Consider the following 17,562-nt stretch of genomic DNA (forward strand, 5'->3'; position numbering starts at 1 on the left):
AGACCAAATTTGTTTCAAATGAAACACTCTCAAAAGTTAGTTTTTTCATTAGAAACCGTCTCAAGAGAGACAACATTTGTTTTTAAAGAAATTGACTCAAAGATGATTTTGTTAAGAGAAACAAACTCAAAGATTTTCAAAATGAACATATTCAAAGATTTACTTCAAAAAGAAACGGTCTCAAGAGATACAAAATTCATTTTAAGAGAAACAGATTTAAAGATTTTTTTCAAAAGAAATTATCTTAAGAGATACAAAATTTTGTTTCAAAAGAAACAAACTCAAAGATTTTTGTTTCAAAAGAAACTATCTTAAGAGAGAAAAAAATTTGTTTCCAAAGAAACAAACTCAAAGATTTTTCAAAAGAAACGACTCAAAGATATTTATTCAAAAGGAACAAACTCCAAGATTTTTATTCAAAAGGAACAAATTCAAAGATTTTTTTCAAGAGAAACTGTCTCAAGAGAGACAAAACTTTGTTTTAAAATAAATAGACTCAAAGATTTTTTCAAAAGAAACAACTCAAAGATATTTATTCAAAAGGAACAAACTCCAAGATTTTTATTCAAAAGGAACAAACTCAAAGATTTTTCAAGAGAAACTGTCTCAAGAGACAAAAATCGTTTTAAAAAATATTGTCGATTTTGTTTATATGGAAATAATCTCAAGGGTGTTTTCAAAAGTGTTTATTTTGTTTCAAATGAAACAATTTCAGGATTTGTTAAAAGGGAAAACTGTCTCGTGCGAGACAAATCAGCTTTGAAAATCTCAAGTGATATTAATTTTGCTTTAAGTACAACAACCTTGAAATTTGTATTATGAGAGAAAATGATGTCTCAAGCGAGATGAAATTTGCTTTAAGATATAGTCTCAAATGAGACCAAATTTGTTTTTATAGAAATTGTCTCAAGCGAGACAAAGTTTGTTTTTGAGAAAACGATCTCAAGTGAGATCAACTTTGTTTAATGTGAAACAAATTCGAAATTTGGATCTCAAAGGGAAAAGGTCTCAAGCGAGACAAAATTTGTTTTGAAAGAAACAACAATCTAAGGTGAGATTAATTTTGTTTTAAGTGAATCAAATTCAAAATTTGTATCTCAAAGGACAAATGTCTCAAGCGAGACGCAATTTGTTTTAAAATTCTCAAAATTTGTGGAAAAATGTCTCAAGCGAGACGTAATTTGTTTTAAAGAGAATGTTGTCTCAAGCGAGACAAAATAAAATTTGTTTTTTAAAACTCTCAAAATTTGTGGGAAAATATCTCAAGTGAGACAAAAATTTTGTTTCAAGAAAAACACCCTCAAAGGCGATAAAAAGTCTGTTTGTTCATGCATGTTGAGGAAATGTCTTGATTGTTGACTTCAGGAAGCCCAAATCATTGTTTCTGCAAGTTAGACATCTGGTCATTTCCGAGCTTTGATTTCCTGAGAGATCAAAATGATGCATTTTTTACTGACTATATTGGATGTTATGATGGATGTCAAGATGAAATTTATTTGATTTTTTGTCCAATTTATCCCCACGTGAGGAGAAAAATGTCTTTAATATATATGATGATAAATGTTTGATGCAAATTTTATGTATTATGTATGTATGTGTATATATGTATATATGTATGTATGAATTGATGTATGTATATATGTATGTATGAGTTGATGTATGTTTCTCAATCTGTAAGGAGGATGGTTGCGAGAGCAGTCTTCACTCTATCATTGATTCAGCTTGTCTGCATTTCCACTAGAGTGTACTCTTGCAAACTTAGACCTGAGACAATTTGTTTTCCTTGCCCCATCAAATTTTGCCCCAGCTTCGATATTGAGTTTCAGATAGATATTTTTTGAATTCCAAGATACGCCTCCAGAGAGATTATCTTGTTTGAAAATGTTTTTCTTCTTCTTTTATTTTCAAAAGTCTGAAAATATCAATAGTTTTGAAAAATGTTTAATCAAAAGTTTTGAAAATATTGCTCTTTTCAAGGTTTCACAATTGACAAATCATAAAACAAGAGTTCATTGGATATCAAAAGAATCAAATGCTCTTTTAATCATTGATAATTACAAATCTTTGACAAATATCAAGATCGACAGGTGGGTTTAGAGGTTGGCTACCAAAATTCTAATGTTTGTTTCATCAATTGGTCCTCGTGAAGATAATGACATACCCCTCTTTCTTGATTTTGGCATTTTAATCGGAGGCGAACAAAATGACACAACTAGCATAGTCACTTGCTAAACTCTTTAGAACACTTTTGTTTCAGTTCTCTGAAATTTTTCATTTGTTCAAGCTTCGTAGACTTACCTAGTCAAGGTAGTGCAGAAATATCGGTCTAAAAACGAGATTCTTGAGTGCTCATGTGAAGTCGACTATAACAGGCGTTCCTCAACTCCCTTAGTCCATATTCACCGAAACTCCTTATTTAGTAAATTTGATTTAATTTGCCATTGTTTGGCTAGCTGAATTCAGCTTTATTGTACATATATTTTATAATATCCTTTATCAGGCTAGCTGAAGGATTCATGTCATCACAAAGTCTTCGACTTGACAACCACAGTGGAGCATACACCGGATTGCCAAGTACCCGATCAATGTCATGGTTTGAATGTAATCTATTCATAAAGCCAGTGCTTTCGAGTTTCCTCTATTACCAATTGCTTTAGCAGAATAGCTCAGCTTTATTGTATACATATATATGTTTTTTTTTTGTTTACGGATTCTATTTCTTAAGCTCGCTGAGGAAAACCTGTTATAGTCTCGGTGTTTGTTAAAGGTCAGAAAATCTCATCGTTAGAGTTCAATTCCCAAGCAACTGACTTAAACTAGATTCATCTACTTGGCCATTCCATCTGAGAAGATTATGATCATCATTGAACGTCATTAACAGAAGTAAAAAAAAAAAAAAATTAATTTGCTTTGCAATTTCATGTGCTAGTTGCCCCATTTTATCCGCTCCTAACACATACCTGAATGCCAAGATCATTGATTGTTCATGCGAGGAGATGGTTAGATTGGTTCCTTCAAGGGAAGGGTATTTGCTTTAATGTATGATTGATTAGGATCAAAGGGTCTTTATTTTCAAGGGTTCAATCTTGTCATTTGTCAAAGATTTATAACCTCAATTATTAAAATGCTTTTAATTAAAATGATATTCAAAGAATTCAAGATTAAAATTTGCTCATTGTTCATTTCCTAAGAAGGAAGCATTTTATTGAAATTGTTCAAAAGTCAAGTGATTTACAAACATTTAAACATAAGAAGAACAAAAGAAAAACAAATTCAAACAAGATGTCATGCATGAGAATGCAACAAAATCTACTGATGGATGCCCCCAGCCGACTCCCGATCAGAATGTCTCGTCATACATTGAACGTCAATGCCCTTGAATCAATCAGATCTTGGACCTTGTGCTTCAACGCCCTACAATTCTCAGTGGTATGCCCTGAGATCCCAATGTGGTAGCTGCATATGGCGTTAATATCATGGCCTTCAGGATATGGGTCAATTCTTGGTTTGGATTGAACTGGAATCACCAGGTTGTTCTCAATTAGCACTGGGAGCAATTCCTCATATGTCATCAGAATTGGATTGATGCATGTCTTTTTTACGAAAAAACATTATGAGACACGGTCCCCATACTAGCTAAATCCACTAGACTGACCTCAGCTCTTTCCTCAATGTCACTATGGCTAGTACCACATATCTGGCCATTCTTGATAGCCCTTTCAATCATTTCTCCACACATGACGATGTCAGAGAAACTCTTAGTGGCAACCCCTATCATGTAATCAATATAAGGAGACTGTAATGTATCTATGAATAGAGTGATGAACTCTCTTTCAGTCATTGGTGGATGCACTTGAGATGCGACATCCCTCCATCGTTGAGCATATTGTCGGAAACTCTCATCACTCCTCATCTCCATATTCTGCAGCATTATTCGATCAGGAATCATATCAATTATGTGCTTGTATTGGTTCAGAAAGGTACTAGCCAAATCTTTCCAAGAGCGGACTTGAGCACGACTCAGTTGGTTATACCACCTAGAAGCAGGTCCAGTCAGACTGTTTTGGAAGCAGTGCATCAACATCTGATCATTTTTAGTGTATCCAGTCATCCTTCGAATAAACATCGTGAGATGGACATTAGGGCAACTGGTTCCATCGTACTTTTCAAACTCAGGCATCTTGAATTTGGGCGGGAGCACCAGGTCAGGAACTAGCACTAGTTCTATTGCATCCATCCCGTTGTGAGAGCTTTGTCCTCTCATTCCCTGGAATGTCTTTCTGCACCACTGTTTCAGATTCTCCGGGATCTCGTTATTGACTCTTTTCATCTTATCAGGATTTGACATGCTGTGATTAGTAGAATTACCCTGAAGATTTATCACATTTGTACGAGCTTTAGTAGCTGATAAGCTTACATGGCGGCTTGGAAGCTTATGGGGCGAAATAATTATTTGGGGATTAGCGTGGGCTATCACACATTCGGAGGTTCCTCCAGTCGAGGAAATCTTCTCTTTGCTTCTTTCTTGGTTGAGCTCATCCATTTTTGTTACCATTTGGCCAACTAGGTCTTTTTGGTTTTGCAGGATACGATCCACAATGGTCTTTTGTATCTGCTCCATTTTAACCTCCCACTCAACTTGCATCTTTTGCAAACTCTCGTTCAGCTCTTTCTTTAATTCCTCAAATTTTGCATCCATTCTCAGTACTGTGTGAATGCAATTGCACAGTTAGAAGTGCTTCCTCAAAGTTTCCAGCAAGGTATGATTAAACATGCTTAAATGAATGTTATGCAAAATGCAACGATGCAAATGCAAATGCAGAAATGTTGATCCCAACAATGAATATTTTAGAACAATTTTCACCAGAAATAAAAGTTTTCACATTACAAGACAGTCCACTTTACAGACTTGACTTCTCTTAGATGTTGAATCTGAAATGGGTCGCTGCTTCATCTTGGATCTTCATCCTTGAAAATGATGCCCCTCAAGCGTTTTGTACACAGACTCTTTTAATGCCCCGGCAATGCTGAAGTCAGTGTGCCGCTCCTTGATAAATAGCGATGAAATGATCGTAGATAAAAATCGACTGCTGGATCACTCATCGGATCAGTGGCTCATCATTTTATTCTCGAACGTTGCACGATCGTCTTGAGCAAGTCTCCTTCTCGTACTCTGTGCATTTCTTTTTAGCCTTCGGTGCATGTCTGTGTATGCGACTGCTTGGTTGAAAACTTTTATCTCTTCTTGTGAAAATTTCTCTCGAATATCCCCTTGCTGATCAACATTTTCGCATTATGTTATGATGATGCAATGTAAAGAAGAATGAAAAAAACAAAAACAACAGAAAATAAATAAGTTAGTGCACACAAAGAAAATAAAAGAAATTGGTTAGTACAGGTAAGACAATCGATATAGATAAAAGTGTTATTAAAAGATGAATATAACACCTACCCATCATGATATCTACCCGAGCATGCTTTAAATAGATAATAGTCCTACCCGTACATGTTATCTACCCAAAATGAATAATTTCAAAAAAATTGGTCCTAACCGCATGGTATCTAGTTCGTATGCTTTTATTCAAAAAGAAAACAAATTCTACGAAATTAAAACAAAAGATAAGGGTTTAGAAACACTCCTCCTTTGTGTACACCTAGTTTGGGTACCTACTGACGGACAAAGGTTCGGTATGACTATACCTAGGGTGATAGTTCGACGGTTCACTATATGCTTGGTTTCGGCTCTAACGGAAAAAAGGGACTCGAATTGTCCTTGATGTCGGTGCCCCCTTGGGCTGCCAGACCCTCAATCCTTACCCATTACAGGTTTCAAACGGACCGAGTTCAATTCGAGGGGATTCACTGCCTCATACCCATACGAGGAATAAATTCCTACGAAGGTATAAGGTATGTATCCCATGGGTTATTTGCTAAAACTCATACGAAGAATAAATTCTTACGAGAGTAAAGCATTCACCCCGACTAATTTGGATCAAAGCTTGTGTCTAGAGCTCATGTTATGCGAATGCACGTGATGTGTGTGAGGAGGAACATACATACCTTTGACTCAAAAAACGAAAAAGATAAAACTCGATAAAAACTTAGATCGATCTGAAAGCAAAAATTCAAATGTTAGTATAACAATTAAAAAATGAAGCAATTAAAAACTTCAACAAAAGGATCATAGACTAACTAAAGACTCGAACTCATAAATTCGACCACAACGACAATGTGTAAGCGACTTACAGCTCGACTCTCTAAAAAACTTCCCCAGCAGAGTCGCCAAGCTGTCATAACCATTTTTTTATAAAAACAATTTAATATTATTTTAAAAAAACGATTATGACTTTAATTTGGAAAAATCGGTGATTTTGAATTGATTTGAATAAAATTAAAAAGAGTCGCCATCAACCTTTGGGTTAGGTAGGTTGAATACCTAAAAACGTCTTTTAAAACAATTTTAAGAAAAATCATTTTTTAAGACAAGATTCGGTCTGTGTTACCAAAGATTCATTTAAATGGATTCGAGAGTCGGTTACGTGCGGGGAAGGGTAAGCACCCCCACAGCGCCCAAAAATGGTACTGTGTCGCTTACACATTGTAGTAAATGATGGAAAGTATGAATCGAATATAAAATTAAATTATGATCCATTTATTGAATATTAATTTTCTTCAAATAATTATTAGGGAAAATTCTTTAACTTGAAAAGAAACATCGATATTAGCAATCCTCCGTCGGGAAAACTAACTCGAATATTTCTTATCAATTAAAGAATATTCCCTCCTCATTTATATTAAAAATGCAAATCGAATATAAATAAAAAAAATGACATTTACATAAATTGATTAACTAAAAATGAATCATATATAAATTAACAAAATTGGAATTTACATTAACATAAAATAAAGTAAATTGTCACTTAAAATAACACGAATTGCATCATTTGAACAAATTAATTAGTAAAATATACTCGACTTATTTCAAGTTCCTATGTCGTTAAAATGTCGTACCGGATCGCACCACTTCGTCCAAATGGTACTTTCCACGCTCATTCTACGCATACATGTTCTTGAAAATAAAATCAAATATTTCGTACATACATAAGAATATAATGAGAATAAATGTAATTGGAAATACAAATATTTACATTAAGTGGAATTAAACACATTATTTACATAATACAAATAACCATGTAATATGTAAAATACATTCATATACAAATGACTAAAAATAAATAAACATTACAAACCAAAATAAAATACAAAAGTAAGTAATTAAGGGACTAAAACAAATTAAAACATAAATTCGTAAGGGCAAACAATAAATTTACCTAAAGTATTTATACTAAAACATTGACCATAATGTAAACAAAGTAAATTAAAAATACTAATTAAAATAAAGAAAGGTAACATTCAGTGACTGAAATGAAACACTTGTAAATATTAAAACCAGAATCGAACATAAACAAAAATATTATGATATATAGCATGAGGGACCGAACAATAATTAAACCAAATACCCAACAGTGACTAAAATGTAAAATACATAAATATCCTGTCCAAATTCGAACATTCACAAAAATACACAACACACGAAATTAGTGACTAAAATGAAACTATTACAAACATTGGGACCAAAGTCAAATATCCACAAAAATGACATAACATACATTAATAGGACTAAAATAAAATATTTATAAATGTGATGGCCAGATTCGAATATCAAAGAAACATACTTTAAATATTAAATCAGTGGCTAAGATGTAACATTTATAAATACTGAAACCAGAACCAAATATAAACAAAAATGTTATAATACCTAGGATAGTGACTAAAATGTAAAAGTGAAAAGATAAAGGCTCAAATTGAAATAATGTAAACTTCATTCCATGGCTAAATCGTGCGGTTACAAAGTATCAGGGACCAAAAGCGTGGTTTACCCCTTTTCATGCTAAAACACGCAACCCTGAACCCTTTTACACGACGTCGTTTTGGGTCCATCATAACCCCAAAATAAGGGTTTCAAAACCCTTGTTTTTCTCATTCTCAGCCGCTCTCATCTCTCAAAACAGAGAGAAAACAAAGCTCTCAAGGTTCCCTCCCTCTCCCTCGCCGCAACCACAAAACAGAGGCTCCCCGGCCACCGTATCGGTGGCCATGGGGAGCAAACCGACCCCTAAAGACCCTCAATCCTCTTTCTTCCTCATTTCCTTTGAAAGCCCAACCCTTCACCCAAAAAAAACCGAGAACCCCTTTTAATCCAAACCTAGATTCAAGAAAAAAAAGAACGTTTTACCTTCGATTCAGGGTTTTCAAGCTCTGGTGAGGTTGATAAGGGATAAATCTACAAGGGTAAGACTTTCTTTTTTTCTTTCTCTCTATGTTATTTTCTTTTTTCGAATGCTCTCTATATTATTTTTTTTGTTATCACCGAATGCCCCATATATCCCCCTCTTTGGTCTTTTATCTTTCCTTTTTGCTTGTTGGATTTTTGTTGAGATGATGATGTCTAGAAAAGAATAGGATCAGTCCAGACTTAGGAATGGGTTTCTGATTTAGGGTGATAGGATCCCGGGTTTTCGGGATTATAGGGATTTTTTTATTTGATTTGGGTTGATTTGGGACTGATGGGGTTGCTGTGGTTTACTGTAGATGACTGTGGGGGCCTTCGGTCACTGTGGATGCAGGCAGCCGGCGTCAGAGGCTGTCGGCGAGGGGACGCTCGGCTTGAACGGCGGCTAGAGATGAGAAGTTGAAGGCGGCGGCTGAGCCTTTAGGGGATTAGGGTTGATGATGATTTAGGGTTTTGAAACCCTAATTTTGCATGATCTGGACCGTTGGATGGGTCCAGATCCAACGGCCAGAAATGAGGCGGCTGGACCATTGAGATGAAACCCTAGCTGGGTTGTCAAGTGGGCCTGGGATTGGTATTGGGCCTGAACTGGGTCTGCTCCAGCTTGTTGGGTATGCTGTTGGGCTTAAGGATTAGGCCTGCAAAAATTTGTAAATGTAAATTAAATAATAATAATAATAATAATAATAATAATAATAATAATAATAATAATAATAACGATAATAATATACAAAAAAAAAGACCCGGACAAAAACGGGTGTCTACAATAAACAAATATTATTTTATAAATACCTTAAAATATTTAAAAAAGAAAAGAAAAATGTGTATTGATGAAAACATAACGACCCTTACGTATTTGCTTATCCAAACTGATTGTATCGACACTTGACACATATCCTTGGCAAATTCGTGAACATAACATGGACATGTGAAGTTATCTCTGTTCATTTGATTTTTAATGGGCTGGCAAACGACGGTCATCAATCAGGTCATCCTATAAATTAGAGGGCGTGACCCAATCTCTTGACAAAGTGAAAACTACAGTACGAAGTTGATTATAGACAGTTGCCTAAAGACATAGGCTGGCATTATACCGGCAGCAACAAGTGCCCCCATCTAAATAACAAATTAACTGCCTAAAAAGTATAAAGTTGTAGATTCGTTTTCGGCCTCTCAACACAAACTTAAATTGGAGCCACAATATCCAAGCTCTCCTGCCGAAAAACGTCTAATATTTTGTGTCGTTAAAGGGTGAACGTTGATTGTTGTATCTCGAGAAATAATCATCTAATATTCTCAAACATCATAGAGAGGACGCATTTGTCTTAAACAAGACTCTTCATACAAACATCAACAAAACACTGCATCAATTTGACAATGATTGATATAACAAGTTTCGTTCATATGCAAATTCCAATTATATGTAATTCAATTCAATTTTATATTTAAATTCTTTGTACTATAGTTTTTCTAGTAATATGTAACTTAGATTATATTGCAATACTACAATATCCGATCCGATTTAGTCAATTAATATGAAAATTATTAATAATGAAATAACTCCAAATTAACAATGAAATAAACATAAATTATTATGCATGTTTCCATATATATTCCGTGAAGAACTAATGCTATAATCATCATTCATATGAAAATTAAAGATATTTGATTAAATAAAATATTGGAATCTAAATTTAATTTTTTTTTTCTAAATAGTTTGGAGCGATTAAAAGGTAGTATATGTTGATAATCTTTCTTTAACTATAAATAACATATATACAACTTGTAAGCACAACTGCTCGAACTTAAAACTTTTACTCCTCTAAGAATAACAAGACTTCCCCTAACCATGAGGTCACTAAATGTAAATGAGTTCATCAAATGAGTTCAACTAAAAATAATTAAATTAAAAATGTATAAATATTAAAAATGTTAGAGTTAATATTAAACAAATCAAAAATCCAAATCAGCCCAAATGATAAAACAGCCCTTAAAATTCACTCTGATCCTTAATCCTTTGCTTTTTATAAGCTTACCTGCCGTACCCTCTCTCCATCTTTATTCTTTGCCTACAACAAACCAATGTAAAGGAGGTTCACTGCAACAATCCCCGGAGCAACTTATTAAATTTGGGACTCCATGACGCCACACTTCTCTAATTTCTGAGGTAGGTAAACTAAAACCTTGACTTGGTTTACACTCTTTAAGGTGTTAGAGAAGAGTGCTTGTTCTTCCACCTAAGCAATCTTCTTACCTGTCAATCTTAGTCTAAGCTTAGTTTTATGCCTCTTAGCTGGTTTTGCTGTGGGTGCAAGAAATAATGTGCCCAATGCTTGTTCATTGTAGTTTATGAGTTGGGTTTAATCTGAAAGGAACCAAGAAAACATGGTTTCAGAGTTTTTTTAATTCAATAATGTTGAAGAAAGATGTGTTCTTTAGCATGCCCATCTCCTAAAATGTCTTGGGTGCAATCTGAAACCAAGTTAAAAGCTGTTGTTTTGAATTATTACCATGCTCACTCTTTACTTTCTTCTTCTTCTTTCTCCTCTCCTCCATTGCCGTTCAGCAATGATTACCAAAAGCAGCCAGACCCTCTTCCCTCGTCATCTTCAGCTAGTAAAATAAGCCCAGCTGTCTTATTCATCATTGTTGTTCTGGCGGTAATATTTTTCATATCTGGTCTGCTTCACTTGCTTGTTAGATTTCTCATGAAGCATAGGTCTCCCTCATCTTTATCAGAATCTGAAAGATACCCAGAAATGTCAGGTACTGATGCTTACCAAAGACAGTTACAGCAACTCTTCCATCTTCATGATTCAGGTCTAGATCAATCTTTCATAGATGCTCTGCCTGTGTTTCTTTACAAGGAAATAATGGGGTTGAAAGAGCCATTTGATTGTGCAGTTTGTCTATGTGAGTTCTTGGAAGAAGACAGGCTGAGATTACTTCCTTTGTGTAGTCATGCTTTCCATATAGACTGCATAGACACATGGTTGATGTCAAACTCCACTTGCCCCCTTTGTAGAGGGACCATTTTCACACCTGAGCTCCCAATTGAGAACCCAGTTTTTGACTTTGAATATCCAAGGGAGGAAACTATGTTATCAAGCAATGGAGGAAGTGGGGTGTCTCTTGGCACTAAACCAGCAGAGAATGACATTGGAAAGAGGGTGTTTTCTGTCAGATTAGGCAAATTTAGAAGTTCAAATGAAGGAAAAGGGAGAGAAGTAGAAGAAGGGGAGACCAGTAGCAGTAATTTGGATGCAAGGAGATGTTACTCAATGGGGTCATTCCAATATGTGGTTGCTGATGAGTTGCAAGTGACTCTATGCCGCCCCTCTAGAGGAAGCAATGACACTGCTAGTAGTATGAAGCTTGTGAAAGGAAGAGGTGGAAACAATGGAAATTCATCAAATTATGGAGATTTTGAGGGAAAGAAAATTAACTTGACAAGTAAAGGGGAAAGCTTTTCTGTTTCCAAGATCTGGCAATGGTCTAAGAAGGGTAAATTCCCAAGTTCTTCAGATACCATAGGCTCTTCTTCATCTATTTCTGTTGGTTTGCCATGTACTGATACTAGAACTCAAGTTACCTAAGGTATTTACTGTTCCTTGGTACTTCATAATAATCAACGAATCTAATTGTTTAAGCTTTTCCTCTTAGCGTTTTACCTTCTCTCTTCTTTCAAAGAATTTTGATTCTTTACTAGTGCAATGCAACTTCCATGAATGTGCTTCTTTATGTTCTTACTTTTATGGCAAATTAAAAAGTGGATTCTAATATTTACTCTACCTCTTCCTCCTTCTGACACCCCAATGTCCACCAAAAAGAGAATAATACAGAAAAAGAAACAAAAGGATACACTGTGAGGTCGTATCATCTGGTGCTTCTATGAGAGGCTTTTTAATTTTTTTAACTATAGTAAATACCTTGATGTTCTAATAGGAGCCTTCTTTTTCTTTGCATGGTGAGGGATGGTGGGATCCCAAAAAAAAGTGGTTTGAAGGACTCTAGTGAGTGTAGCCATTATATGGAAAAAAGTTGACATCAGACATAAGCCAGTGGGACTGTGGGGTCATATGATTATGAAATAAAAGTTCAAATCCCAAGTTTACCTAATTAAACTACATTAAGAATAGAAAGTTCATTTAAAGCACCACATGACAATAAGCAGATAGCAGATGGTTGAAGCTTTCTTGAAACTTGTAATTGTTCTAGTCCTCAGTTCTCACACTTTTACACAAAGGGAAATGCATGGATTTTCCCTTCCTTTTTAGATTTCCATATCTAGTAGTCACAGTAAATTATGATTATTTCAGAATGAAATCGTATTGAATATAATTTCTTACCACTTAATTCAACAGATGTATTAAATACATGGGTTGTTTGTGTTTGCTCCCCTAGCCCTCCCACAATAGAAGTGGCTTGGTGATATGATTAGAGAAGACAGAACTGCTGGCGTCTGATTGTTGTTTTGTTCCTATAAATTACTTAGATAGGCATGCGACACTTGACTATATGACAAGAGCAGGAAACAAAGGTGACAGCAATGTGAGCCAAAAGTCAAAACAAAAGTGATGCAATGAGCAATGCATGACAGTCAGGCATGAGGGTATTTGGTAAGCTAAATAGATCACGATAATAACAACTCCATGAGAGAGAAAGAAGCACACAAGTCAAAACATAAGTCTTGTTTACAGGCTCAATGTTACAGTAAAAAAAAGACAAACAGATAGCATATGGATTATTGAGATTTGGTGGAAGAAGAATCCAAGGTCTCTTATTGTCCCATTGCAAATTTACAATAAGTCACTTGACCTTGCTGTCCTTATTTTAACCATCTGACGAGCAAACCCCATTTGAGACTTGAAGTTCAAGTTAGTGTTCTTAAGGCTGCATATGCATCTCTGGCGCATGCATTGGGGAGATCAAGAGCATCCCATGTGCAATTAAAAAGAACGATATTGCATTGGGGCTTTTCAATTTCAATTTGCATTGAAATGCTCGTTGCTTTCTTCTCTAATGAATTTAATAATATTAAACACCTCATCCCCATTTGTATATTTGTAGCAGTATTAATTTAAAACCGAGACAAAATCAACAAAAACTAGGGAATTTAATGTGATAAAAGTCTTTTAATTCAAATAAAAAACTTTTGCTAGCTCTAGAACTGCCATGTTATGAAAATATAATGGAAAATACTTCGAACGTATCTGTAGATGATCCAACCTCACAAATTTTGAGGGAAATTGTTGATTTGTCCTTCCAAAACATCTTTGTTGTTCATCTTGTAAGCTATCCTTATGCGCATGACCAATGATTTCTGGAAATAAATAGATAAATGATTAATTTACCCTAAAAAAAAGCAATTTTGCTGAGATAATGGTTTTGAAAAATTAATTGCTGAGACAATGCCAATAGGAAGTCAAGCGGATCACCTAGTGTTTTTGGGAATACGCATGGAAGACATGACGTCTTTCTCATATTGCATGCAGTCTAGGACGCCAGACCTAGCAAAGATTCCGAGATTTGAAAAATCAAAACCGTGTAGTCCAAAAATTGTTGGATAATTCAGACGTCTTCCAGAAATCGTAAGTGATCTAGACACTTTCCAACTGATAAGGTAGTAAACACCCTAGTTGAAGTAGCCTGGATCGACATTGTTTGAGGGTTCCCTGGTTGCTTTGAAAAGTTAAACGCCATTCTTAAGGATCTGATCACGTATGCAACCAAACATGGATAAGCTTTAGAACCAATATCCAATATTCCCTTTATAGAATATCATATTGCCCACTAACATGCGTCGAGTAATTTCATCAAGGTTTATGCATGAGCAGAAGCAATAATTGAGTGGAATGTCGGTTTATTTTCTATAAGGAAAGAACATGTATTCCTTCACCTAGAAATACTGTAAACCATAAAATGAAAGAGCTAATCCCATTCCTCAATTTCCCCTTACAAATGTCATTGCAGAACCTCTAAAAAGAAAATCTGGCCTACTACAGCCAACGGGTATCCATGCATATGAGATTTACAACAATATATAGATAGATAGGATCATGTTACACAATGAAAAACGTTTTACATAGATTTAGGACCGTCGTGAAAATTGATCGCTGAGATTAACATTAGAAAATGAGAAGATATTCACCGGAAAAAACAAACAAACAATAAGTCAATCTCAACGATCAATTTTCACTCATCCAACAAGTATTAAATATGTGTAAAACTAAAAGGGTTTTATATTGTGTAATTGGATCCTAGACCATATATATATATATAAACACACGTAAAACAGCATCATATATAAATTAATTCAGGACTTCGAACAAACGGAAAAAGAAAGACGGGTCATGGGAAAAACATCACAACAGACCTGACAAGTATGTCATTCATACTAATCTATTAAGTGATTTCAATGGTAAAATATAACATTGTTTTCAATAGAGGCCCGGTGTTTCGAGCAGTTGTATCTGTAGAGTGTGTTGTCAATAAATAGAGAGATTTTGACTTAAAAATAAGATTCAACCCAATATTTAAAAGAAAGAGATAGAGGCCCTATTTTTACTCAACCCTGAAGGGCTAACAAGTTCATAAATGCTATAGAAACAAATTGAAAAATCATCCCAAAGCATCTTAGGATAAATTAAAGCAAAAGATAATCAACCCTTTAGAGCAAAACACCAGTAATCTTGATCCTTTCAATCTTTCTGATGGTAACTACTCTTCTGCTGGAAACAGAACAAGACTGTGGATAGTAGTAGACAGCTCTGCTTGCATTGGATGCTCCAGAAAACAAAAAATCAGGAACTAAATATTTACAATTTTCTAATCCTTACACTCCAGAGAGTAGTGTTCATCTTTCTGATGCTATAGCTGTGAGCAACTGTGCTTAAAAGGCCATAACCATTTTACCCTTTTAAAGTATTCAAGGGCTTCTGAGCTGACTTTACATAGATCTGTACAAAGTTGAACTCCAATTATCAGAACCCACGATGCTTTTCTTTAAGCAGGGAAGCAGCAGAATTTATTAAGTTTTCAGCCAGGTCGGGAACTTTCTTTATGATCCGTATGGAGCATAATGGTCCATACATTATACTGGTTTGAATGGTTCAGATCCCAGCATATAAATCAAGGCTCCCGCAAGTAAAGCAAGTCTCTACATTTTCTTATTTATAGAGTTGTAATACCTCATCATCAAACATAGCGTTAGTCATTCAGAAGAGAAACGACAAAAGGTGGAAGGAAACAGAAACAAAAGAAGCTTGAGAAGAGTCCACACAAAAGGTACTGCTGTAAGGAGTTTGTGATCAACATGAGAACTTGTCTTTCATGAATAAGCAACTTAAGAGCAAGATATCCAATCCTTTTCTCTGGAAATCCAGCAGATGCAATCAACTTCAAACACTCCATTTGAACAAAATGAGTGGGATATCCAAGCATGTGAATGAACATGAATTTAGCCATGTTTCGATGCCTAATCTTGATCGTTTTCATCAACTGCACCACGAATAGCAGCACACTCTTTCCTTATAACAGCACGTTCTTCTGTCGCAGTTTTGCATGCATGTATGGCCCGTATCATGTCCCTGCACTGGAGAAGTTTAAACACCTTTTTTCCCCTTTTTTGAAAGGACAAAAGGTCTATTTGAGGATGATGCAGGCCCAATTTTCAAGTAACAAGGACACTAAGGGCATCTCTAATGATCTCCAAAGTAGAAAAAATCTCCACTTGAAAATAAATTTCAACTTTAGTCTATCTCTAGAGTAGAGTTTAGAATGTGGAGATACTACAGTGATACTCTACATGTAGCGCAGTACTGTAGCCCATCTTTAGAGTAGAGTTATTTTTGATTTTTGATTTTATTTTTTACTTTCTTTTGTTATTTTCTTTTTTTGATAATTTGTGGAATGAATATTTTAATTTGGAGAATTAAAATATATAATTATGCAACTTATTTTTCATTATGAATCGTAATTTTCTTATTTATTTGTATTTTCGTAATGTTATTTATGAATATTTTATTTATGATTTTTATCTTGATATTTATTAGAAATGTATATGTTTTATTTTATATTTACAAAATCAATATTATAATAGTTAAATATTATGAATAAAGTAGAGTTGGTGACGATGTAAATATAGTGCTAGAGATGAATTACTGTTTTATTTTTAGAGTAGAGATAGAGATATTGTAGAGTAGAAATGAAGGCAGGAGATGGTCTAAGAATGGGAAAGGAAGAAGCATAAAAATTAAAGGCTAAAATCTAAAATCAAGTCAATCGTATAGATTCATCAATTTGGGACAAAAAAAATAAGTCACAGAAGATGTGTTGCTCGTTCATTTTGACACATAGCTTAGAGATCCTTTATTTAGTGTATATAATCATGGAAACCAACTGTATTTGTTGACTGAGATGAAACTTTTCATCCATAGGATGAGAGCATCCAAGGTCCCTTTTTCTTCTTCATAAAAAATTACATATACTTAAAGATCGCATTCATGGACAACAAGACTTCAATATAATGCAAGACTAAAGAAATCTACACAATTGCTAGATTTTAAGATTTTATTTATTATTAATGACATCAAATTTGGTCTATGCCTCTTGAATTTTATTAAAAAATCTTTACCCTCAAAATTAAATCAAAACGCTTGGATTGTAAAAGCTTGTCCATTTATAAGTGAAACTAAAGTCTCAATTATCAAAAACTAGTTCTAAAATACTTCAATTTCGTTTATCATGACAAACTGAATAATATAAAATAAAATTACAAAATCTTTGAAAAAAAATACTAGATACTTACTAAAATAAAAAAAGAACATTTAATAAATAAAAAAATAGAAAATTATTTTTCAAATAAACCAAAAAATTATGTATCAACAACAATTAAGTACCTTTATAGACCGATACTAAAACAACCAAAACACTGAAATTTTAATCAAAATAAAAGTAAAATTATTTAATGTCAATTTTAGACCAATATATATATAATACGAACTTAGCAAAAGTTAAATTATACTTTCTAAAACATTTATAAAATAAATCTGTTAATATTTTTAATAATAAAATCAAACACTTAAATTAACAAAAAAAATCTAAATAAAAAAAATCTAAATTAACAAATCACACATGATGTCGAAACTATAGCTCAAATCATTGCAAAAGAAAAAATTTTAATAGGAGAAAAGTGGATTAGTTCTATA

General features: G+C 34.1%; 1 protein-coding gene across 1 annotated transcript; it reads left to right on the forward strand.

The window, feature by feature from the left end:
- The first annotated feature begins 10,632 nt into the window (after nt 1–10,632).
- On the forward strand, nt 10,633–13,140 carry LOC120171694 (RING-H2 finger protein ATL47-like). The gene is made up of 3 exons (XM_039179365.1): nt 10,633–11,960; nt 12,278–12,282; nt 12,767–13,140. Exon 1 carries the CDS (start codon nt 10,780–10,782, stop codon nt 11,947–11,949), a length of 1,170 nt encoding a protein of 389 aa, XP_039035296.1. The 5' UTR covers nt 10,633–10,779; the 3' UTR covers nt 11,950–11,960; nt 12,278–12,282; nt 12,767–13,140.
- The last annotated feature ends 4,422 nt before the right edge of the window (nt 13,141–17,562 follow it).

This window comes from Hibiscus syriacus, unplaced genomic scaffold, assembly GCF_006381635.1.
Source record: "Hibiscus syriacus cultivar Baekdansim isolate YM2019G1 unplaced genomic scaffold, ASM638163v2 tig00003041_pilon, whole genome shotgun sequence".
In the NCBI taxonomy this organism is placed as follows: Eukaryota; Viridiplantae; Streptophyta; class Magnoliopsida; order Malvales; family Malvaceae; genus Hibiscus; species Hibiscus syriacus.

What these genes read in the sequence shown, in the direction of transcription:
- LOC120171694 (XM_039179365.1), top strand. Translation starts at nt 10,780, where the DNA reads ATGTGTTCTTTAGCATGCCCATCTCCTAAAATGTCTTGGGTGCAATCT.